The sequence below is a fragment of the Sebastes fasciatus genome, chromosome 17 (genome assembly GCF_043250625.1).
Source record: "Sebastes fasciatus isolate fSebFas1 chromosome 17, fSebFas1.pri, whole genome shotgun sequence".
Lineage (NCBI taxonomy): Eukaryota > Metazoa > Chordata > Actinopteri > Perciformes > Sebastidae > Sebastes > Sebastes fasciatus.
This window is the reverse complement of record NC_133811.1, coordinates 25,312,333-25,322,524: the sequence shown is the minus strand read 5'-3', so window position 1 is coordinate 25,322,524 and position 10,192 is coordinate 25,312,333. Positions and strand designations below refer to the sequence as shown.

At 42.4% G+C, this 10,192-nt stretch overlaps 1 protein-coding gene across 2 annotated transcripts in view; it reads left to right on the top strand.

Annotated features, from left to right (window-relative positions):
- The window catches only part of tfap2e (transcription factor AP-2 epsilon), an 18,857-nt gene extending 13,062 nt beyond the window's left edge, over positions 1–5,795 (top strand). For both annotated transcript variants that reach the window (XM_074613885.1, XM_074613886.1), the window contains exons 4-7: positions 416–647; positions 3,018–3,136; positions 3,858–3,996; positions 4,715–5,795. In XM_074613885.1, coding sequence (XP_074469986.1) covers positions 416–647; positions 3,018–3,136; positions 3,858–3,996; positions 4,715–4,976 — 752 coding nt within the window. In that variant the 3' untranslated portion in view covers positions 4,977–5,795. The remainder of the gene's footprint in view (positions 1–415; positions 648–3,017; positions 3,137–3,857; positions 3,997–4,714) is intronic.
- Positions 5,796–10,192: the final 4,397 nt, after the last annotated feature.

The window sequence follows — 10,192 nt, the reverse complement described above, 5'->3', positions numbered from 1 at the left end:
CTCCAAAACAAGACAGACAGGGAAAAACTCCTCTTAAAAGTTTACCACAGTGCAGAAAAGTGAGTGTGAATTGAGCTCTTGGAGGTGTGACATAAAGCTATTTGAAAATGCGCAGTTAAGATGCAACCACCTGCAAGTTGAAACAACAGAATCAACAAGCAGCGCTCCAGAATTAGAGCTGTCGACGCGGGGGAGAACATGACACCGAATAGATTAATCACGATCATTCACACAACACAATTGTCACCGCACGAGACATATGTTTTAGATTGATGATCTTTATTCATCCTCAATGTCTTTTTACCCCCCCTAAGCATCCAGTTTTTGTTGCTGTTGAACTTTTTTGTCTGACACAAATAAGGCATAAGGCTGAAAGCATGTATCTTTTTGACCTCCTTCATCTCTCCACCTATAGTTCCCATCCCGTCCAAGCTGAACGGGTCGTCCCTGTCGGTCCTGTCCTTCGGTAAGGATGGTCTGGGTATGGGATCCGTGTCCAACCCGGCCGAGGTCTTCTGTTCGGTCCCGGGTCGCCTCTCGCTGCTCAGCTCCACCTCCAAGTACAAGGTGACGGTCGGGGAGGTGCAGCGACGCCTCTCCCCGCCGGAGTGCCTCAACGCCTCTCTGCTGGGTGGAGTCCTCCGCAGGTGAGAGGGAGGTGGGGAATGAATAGGGGTGTGATGTAGTTGTTGTTTTTGTCACTCCAAGCTTACACTGAGAGACAAAAAATACACCTTTAATTAATAATTCCAAACCTTGTCTCACTTTTCTTAAATCTTTGCTTTTATACTGGAAAGTTTCACCTCATTAAACCTCTAAAAATGCAACGGTGTGAGAAGGAAAAATCCATCCTTGGTTGAACTGTCACAGCTTATGAAACATATGCGATGAGAACCAATGCCTTAAATAACTTGAATTAAGATGAAAACAGCTGTAAGACTTGTGTTGTATCTCTCATTACTCCCGTTGATAACTGGCTGCATATGTTGGGAATTCAAATTAAAATATTTAAAGGGGAACTACATTATCAAAATCCATACATTTTATTCCCATGGTCTAAGACGGTCCAAAAAAATATTAGTAAACATGAAAAACTCTCTCCCAAATCCAAAAACTAGAGCGCTAAAACTCAAACTTGTGATGTCACAGGGTGTAAAGTATGGAGCTGCTCCATAGACAATGAATAGGGAGAGATGCTACAGATGACACTGAGAGCACCCAGAGGTGGGAACATTTTCTGTTAGACAACTGAGAACACTACAATAGAAGCTCATTTTGGTATAAAAAAAGAAAACAAACAAAATAAGTCTCCCATTCATTGTCTATGGAGCAGCTCCAGACTTTATACTTGATGACGTCACCAGTTTGAGACTCACTTCTCTGGTTTCTGGCTTTGTGAGAGAAGAGCTCATGTTCACAAATATTGATTGATTGAACTTTACTAGGCCATGCATATTGGAATTCTTAATTTGGGTTGTGTTCCCCTTTAATGCGTTTTATTTAACCATCTAGCAAAACCAAAAGTGAGTGACTATTTGGCACGATGGTTAATAAAAGTAAATTAAGAGATTCATCACAGAAGAGGAAAAGAACAGCCTCTCCATCAGCAGACGCCTAAAACACTGAGATCATTGACATTCGCTCATATACAGTGAACATTAACGTCATGATGCTGCTCTGAATGTTGTAAAAAGTCACTCTAGGAAATGTAGGAAATCTGCAACTTGTCATAAGACAACAGTTCAAAACCACTGATCTTCACAAGTTGATATTTATACTGTAAACTATAAAAGTAATCAGTCGCCTCATGTGATTCAGATCCAAATACTCAACGTCCTGCAGCGATCGTGATTCCAAACTTTTGCACAATAATCAAAAAACAAGGCCGACTACAGACTTCTTCTTCATATTGAATTTGTGAGTATAGATTGTCGTCATTAGTTTACACAAAATGCTTTACAGCACATGACAGCAGCTCTTGGTGTAAACGTCCTTTGCTATCAACCATGTGCTCCATTTTCTTAAAGCTTTTCAGAATAAGAGCGCTTTAACGTAACTATGGGGCCAGAGCTGAGGACCCAAAATGGGTCATGGGACTGAAATCACAAGAGAGGCAGTGTGGTTTAATGAAGCACCGCCTCGGGGCGAGAGAGAACAACTTTATGATTCGGGTTGCAGGCTGAAATACTTTAAGAGGACATAATTAAAAGATCTAAAGGGGAGTAAATATCGTAAACCCGAGTCCCTCATCAGCAGACCCAGCTGATAACAACACTCCATGTGAGGTACTTAACCTCAGTTTTACTTCACTGCATGTCATTTCAGAGGCACCATTATACTTTTAACCCACATTATTTGAGAGCTTTACTTACTGGTTACTTTGGAAATTAAGATTTTACGTATGAAAAATTTAAATATAATGCATAGTTATGTTTAAAACCACCCCAAAGTACATAAATTAATTAGTGAGTGAAAGTGAAATGCTACTTCCACAGTATACACCAAACCCCATTATCCATTTATATAAAATATAACACTCACAGGGGACGTTTTCTACATCATAAGTACTTTTATTTTTGATAATAAAAGTACATATCTGTTAATACTTCTGTGCTTTTACTGGCGTAAACGCAGGATATATTTTGCTACCTTTACCTAAGTAAATGCTCTGAATACTTCTTCTATACCACTGCTGCCTGTCATGTAAATTCATAAAAATATTTCTGTATTAATAAATGTTAATGTAAATTTAAATATTTAAGAATAAAAAAAAAAAAAGGGATGAGAACTGGCAAAGGAAAGTAAGGCAACAACTAAAAACACAGAGAAAAATACAAGACACTATCAGTGCTGACAGGGAACATACTGTAGGGAGATTTCAGCTTCACATTCACTTACATAAACGCACACACACACAGGCACACACACAAACACACCACTACAAAACTCATAAACACACACACACACAAGGAGCATCTCCTAAAAACTGCTCTCTCTGTCTCCCTGTCCTCCCTCAGGGCGAAGTCAAAGAATGGTGGCCGCTGTCTGAGAGAGCGTCTGGAGAAGATTGGCCTCAACCTGCCCGCCGGGCGACGCAAGGCAGCCAACGTCACTCTGCTAACATCTCTAGTGGAGGGTAGGGAAAACACACACACACACATACACACACACACACACACACACACACACACACACACACACACACACAGGCATACATACACATACTGTGACCTGCATACATCCTGACAGATAGAGACACATATTCGCATGGAAATCTCCTCGCATGAGCAGACGTGGATAAACAAGTCACAGCATGGGTGGCTGCATGCGTGGATGGTGTCGTTTGGAAAACTCTAAAGCTGCGGCCGCTTCACAAAGCCAAAGAGCAGTGAACTGTTTGAGTAGTGAAAGTGAGAAAATGGATGCAGAGTTTTTGTCTCTTGACCTGACCTGACCTGACCTCACCTCACCTGACCCTGAGCAGTTACAGCAGCTCTTTTAAAAATGTGTATCATTTAAAAAAGCACATGTATGGATAATTATCTGATGAAGCACTGACCTTTTGGCTGCTTTGTTTGAATGCAGAATACTCCCTTTTTGTTCTAGTTAGTTAGTGTAAGTGTGTGTAACTGCACTAATTAGCTAAATCTCAATCACCTGTGTCTGTGTAGCAGCAATTAAAGGTTGCCGTGGTAACTGCTAAGTGACTCCTGCATAGAGTTTAAGCTGAGATGTACCTCTCATACTCCTGCATCCCAGACAAAAAATATATCGCTTTAATTTTTGACATGAGGATTTAGAAACCCCCTGATAGACACACTCTCATCCTCCTCCTCTTCCTCCTCCTCCTCCTCTAGGTGAGGCCGTCCATCTGGCGCGGGACTTCGGTTACGTGTGCGAGACAGAGTTTCCAGCCAGAGCCACAGCCGAGTATCTGTGCAGGCAGAGCGAGCCGGACCAGCTCCCAACACGGCGCAGCATGCTGCTCGCCACCAAGTGAGTGCTTCATCCCCCTCCCCTCCACGCTGCACACTTTTTAAAGGAGCGCTCTGCTGATTTTACACGTCAGAGTCAATGTGCTGGTCACGGGGAGTAGTACTACTGTGGAGTTTTGCAATGTTGCATCACATTGAGTCATTTCAGCATATAACAAAAATGATAAATGCGTTACAAACTGAGGGGCATGGAGTTTCAGAAGACGTGAGTGTTCACCAGACAGGGAGGGTCTAACAAAAGATGCATTATGGGAAGTGTAGGATCCAGAGTTTTTGGAGCTTTAACCAAACATAGGAGTTGGGTCTCTTGTGGGTCATGCAACTTAAAAGAAGTGTAAATAAAGCACCTGCACACTGAATAATTACTCCTAAAAGAACATTTTGACATTGTACATTTTGTGTACGACTAATATCAAAATGTTTTTTTGATATGGTGAAAACCGTAAAAAGGGAAATAGTAGTTTTTATTTAGTTGGACTTCCCCCCCAAACTCCAGTGGCCTTTCTGTTGAGGGTGTAAAAGCATTACCTTGGCACATAATTCATGGTTCAATCAGGGTAAAGGCCAGATTTATTCCACATAAAGGTGTACTGGGGCTGGGCATTGATTGACAAAGGGTGTAAAAGTCACTTTTTCAACAATGATTGCACTGAATATCATTGTTGGAATAAATCTCAGAGTGCCACAATAACAAACTAATGTCTTTTTTTCCTCCTCAGGGAGATCTGTAAGGAGTTTGTGGACATGATGTCCCAGGACCGCTCTCCGCTGGGCGGCAGTCGACCCACCCCGTGCCTGGAGCCCGGCGTCCAGGGAAGCCTCACCCACTTCAGCCTGCTCACCCACGGCTTCGGCACGCCCGCCATCTGCGCCGCGCTCTCCGCCTTCCAGAGCTACCTGATGGAGGCGATCAAAATGCTGGACAAAGGAGAGGGCGGAGGGAAGAGCCACCACGACAAGGAGATGAAGCACCGCAAATAGGATGGGAGGGGACGGACCAGATGTGTTGATGGATGGATGGATGGATGAGATGAGAGGCAGGAAAGGAAGAGAGAGAGAGGGGTGGAAAAAGACTGACTGGTGCCCCCTCTGCGTCTTTACCTTCGCCCTCAGGATAAAGACTTTTACCTCCCAGAACAACCTCTGCGGTCCCTGTCGTCGAAGGAGGCGAGGGGTCATGATGATATCTGTACTGTAATGTGTGTCCACAACCACCTCACTCAACATGACGCATGGACCTCTCTTCTCAGTAGCTGGTTTGTGTCATGATGGCGTCTACAAAACATCTCTTCAGGATGAGTTCCTACATATTTATTTCCTCCCTACTTTTTTTTTTATTTTGGTAAACATGTCACCTTTATGTGTGTTTTAGAAACCCCCTGCCATCAACTCTCTCTCACACACACTTATACACATCTTTTTGGACTGAACTCATCTGGGAAGTGTCGTAAAGCCATATCCGAGACAAACAGCCTGCTCTTTGCTCCTCTTGAACTTTCGGAGACTTTTAAATCCACCCTGATTGGACCAAGCACAAGCCTCCATATGTAGTTTCTTCTTAGAGGGTGGTCATGGGAAATTGAGTTCTCTGGTGTTCTCCGACAGCGGGGGGTATAGGAGGGAGTCAAAGGCAGCTAAAAGGAGATTTGGTTTCTTTTATTTTGAAGTGTTGGTAACTTAAGAAAATAACACAAATCATTTTGTACTTTCTGTGTATGTTTATTATTAATGTTATTACTGTTGTTATTATTATTGTATTACGGCATAAATGTAATATATTATTAAAGAATTAAGAACTGATCGGTTTAGTTTCATGATTTTTTATCTTTTCATTACAACAATAAAAAAAGTAATGGCACCCTTCAGGTACCTTTAAACGCAGCTGCCCACTTTTAAATCCATAGGTGACAATGGAAGGCTTTTATTGTGCTCTTATTGTAAATGCTGCCTCTTTCCATTTGTGGCAATAATGGTATTTTTTATTGATCCCTGTAGGCAACGTCTACTGTGACTTCAACAGGAAGGTCACAGCGAGGAGCTGCAACTAACACTTAATTTTGATATTGATTGATGTCGATGTTTTTTTTGTTAATTACTTCGTCTATTAAATGTCAGAAAATAGTGAAAAATGTCTATTACAGTTTCCTAGAGTCCAAAGTCATCTCACCAACCGCCCAAAACCAAAAGATTTTCAATTTACAATGATTTTAAACATAAAAAGCAGCTAAAAACTAGTAAATGTTTGGCATTTCCTTATCAGGGATGGCAGTGGTGGTAAGTCCACCACTTCAGACTGAAATAATCCAACAACTATTACATGGAGATATTCAAGTTCCTCAGAGGATGTATCTTCATAACTTTGGTGATTCTCTGACTTTTCCTCTTGCGCTACCATGAGGTTGACATTTGTAGGTTTGAGTATAATATCTCAACAACTATTGGATGGATTGACATGAAATGTGGTACACACACCCCAGGATGAATTGTAATAACGTTTAATTAAGCGAAATCATCAGGTCAAACTTTTAACTTTTAATTTGTCCAATACTTTGGTTTATGACCAAAAACCTGTAAAATCCCATCAGCCCCAGCGGTACTTTGTGTTTAATGCTAGTTAGACAATGTTAGCCTGCTAACACGCGAAACTAAGACTAAAGTAGCAAAGAGACGGTGTGTTTGTTTTATGAAAACACTTGTTATATTTATAAAATTGTATGGTTCAACACAGACCGTTTGGGTAGAATGTGACAATAGAATAGAAATCATTTTGTTTTACCTTTGTACAGAGGCGTGTGATTGTCGCTTTCAGTCCAAAATGGCGGACGCATGCTGGGCGCTGATGTTGGAATGGAACGAACAATTGACTTTCACTTCTTGGCTATATATATGTTACAAGGTAAACCAGCTGATCATCAGCATATTAGCATGCTGACTTTATCATTAAGTACAGCCTCACAGAGCAAGTGATTTAAGCGTGGCTGTAGACTTGAGAGTCTTGTTGTTTGATAAACTATTAACTTAATGCCAAAATTGTTGATTCATTTTTCTGTCAATCTACTAAACCAGGGGTCAGCAACCTACGGCTCCGGAGCCACATGCGGCTCTTCAGCTCCTCTCCAGTGGCTCCCTGTGGATTTTAAAAATTGGAAATGAATAACTGTTTTTTTGTTTACATTTTCATTTTTATTTATCATTGTTGTAGGTCTAATGTACGACGGTACGACGGAGTATTAAGGCCACATTGAGGTAAAAAAAATAAATCTGAGATTTCGAGAATAAAGTCATAATATTATAAAGTAGTAATTTCTCGTAATATTACGACTTTTTTTTCTCGTAAAGTTATGACTTTATTCTGGAAATCTCAGATTTTTTTCCCCTCAATGTGGCCCTAATACTCCGTAGTACATTTGCACTTTGGCCCTCTATAAACTGTGTTACCTTCATCACAACGCTCAAATGTTTTGCAGCTCCAGACAGATTTTTTTGTCTTGTTTTTGCCTAAAATGACTCTTTTGATAGTAAAAGGTACTGACCCCTGTATGAAACAATGAATGAATAATTGTTTTAGTAGGCTACTTTGTGTAGCGCAGGGCAACACGAGAGCCTGAATTAGTGGCGATACACGTATCATGCTTAGGACAAATATTCTGTGTGCACCCCAAGGGGCCACTCCAAAATACAAATCAGGGCCCCTCTATCTCTGCATGCAGGGCTCCAGCAGGGTCCCGGCGGAGACGGCGGTGGCGGCGTCACAGCTGCAGCCCTGAAACATTGTACCTGGGAGAGCGGCGGCAGCGGTGCGACCCCCAGCGCCCAACAAGCCTCACACACACACCTCGACTCCCCCCTCAACCCATCTGTTCCACATTTCTCCCACCGACCACCTCTCACCTCCCCCTGCACAGTCCTTCACTTTATTTAACCGGGACGAGATACTCAACGCAATTACTGCTTTCCAGGGACTGCACACAGAACACGTGTCGTCTGCTCTCAGACATCACTCATTTCTACCTGCCTGTATCTCCCTTTTCTCTCCTCCCATCTCATTACCCTCCTGTGTCAATTCCCCCCCCTCCTCCTCCATCCCTTCATCTCCCACTCTGTAACCTAACTCCCCCCCCCCCACCTCCCCATCCTCTTCCTCACCCCCCTCTCCCCCTATTCTCTCCCTCTATCTGACACTCAGCGGGGCCGCTCTCCATCTCTCTCTGTGCCTCCAGGCAAACATATGCTGCTCTTCCCGTCAGATTCCGGTGTGTTTGAGAGAGGAGGGATTGTTTAATGTTTATTAATCACCTGTCTGTGTTGGAGAGAGGAGACGATGATAGAGCCACACACACACACACACACACACACACACACACACACACACACACACTCTCACACACACATGCTGTCTCGCTCACACACACTCGTTCAGCTGTGATGTTACCAACTTGCCCTGGTTTTTCCATTTACAGCTGTATATAGGCTAAGCATGCTCGTTTACTGTAACTCTCCCTGTATACAGTCACAATGCAGCGATTCCAGCAGCTACTTTTCCAGCAAATCATTAAAGATCATCCTGTAAAAACCCACCTATACACCTACAGGGCCCATTCTTGATCTTTCAAAAACCAATTTCAGTAACAAACACATTTAAAAGAAAGTGTTGGATTCCTGCACACTGTCAGCACATCTACTATAAAAGCGGCCTGTGGCTTCAGCGTCAAGATGTTGTTCCTTCATATTGTGAATTTGATGCGTGACAAAAGAAAACGTTGCATTTCATCATGTGCAGGAATTCAATTATTTCACTTTCATATTATCCACCAGGACAATATTTAGCATATATGATATATGTATATGATATAAATTCACCCTGATGGTGAGCTGCTCCCTACAAAGTCTGAAAATACTTATTTTACAGCTTGATTACTGACACGTCACCCGGTTAAATAAAGTAGCGTTGGATACGGCTTTCATGAGAAAATGCACTTTAACTCGGCTAGTTTTAGGAGCTACTGTAATTGTTTTAAGAGCAATTGGTCTGTGAGGGTTGCGGGGAGGCTGAGGCGGGATACACCCTGGACAGGTCGCCAGACTATCACAGGGCTGACACGTAGAGACAGACAACCATGCACGCTCACATTCACACCTACGGGCAGTTTAGAGTCAACAATTAACCTGCATGTCTTTGGACTGTGGGAGGAAGCCGGAGAACCCCGGAGGAAACCCACGCTAACACACAGGGAGAACATGCAAACTCCACACAGAAGGGCCACAAGCTGGATTCGAACCTGCGACCCTAAACAGGATAAGCGGTTACGGATAATGAATGAATGAATGAATGGTCTGTGAGGGAAAAAAGCTAATTTTGGGAAGTACAACTGTAAACTGTTTTGAATCTGAGGCGTAAAACACCCCGCTTCTATCCGTGACCCCTCCCTCCCCACGTCTCATGCTGGACATGAAACAGACATTTCAGGTCTACTATTTACACTGTCACTTCTATTTATCTATTTATTAGGTATTTATACAAGGAGAATTACTGGAGAGTCATTGGGTTTTTATATATAGTGCCTTTAAAGACCTGATTGCTTTTATACTGCACGTTGTTCACTGTGTTATGTTCTATGTTTGTGACTGTTTTTGTATGTCTGTGTTTGCACCTTGGTCCGCGAGCAACGCCATTTCGTTTTAGCCGTGTACTTTGAATGTGGAAAAATGACAATAAAGTTGAACTTGAACCTGAACTTGAACTTTAATTTAAATGTTCTTTCTTTATGTCATCCCAACTTCTGTATAAATTGTGACATTTCGAAACATTGCACAAGAGCATTTCAGCATTAAAATTCATTTTTACACGGCTGTGTTGAATACTCGACTCTGATTGGTCGATCACACGGCGTTCTGCAGTCTGTAATTTCTTTATAACAGACCGTTGCTATGTATAGCAGACCGTTGCTATCGGTGCAGCTCTGATTTCAGACTCTGGCGGATCGTTTTGGTGTCAAAATATTGATTTCTTAAGTAAGTAATCGTGTAATAAGCCGGATAATGTGAAGCTAGCGGGTCATTGTTGTGAAATAAACTCCTTCAGCTCCGCGTCGGGGTGCGGCATCGCCCTGTCGGGGATTTCCTACACAACAATGACCGGCTATCTGTACATTATCTCTTACTTAATGGACGATGTGGTCGGATGTCAAGATGCTGAC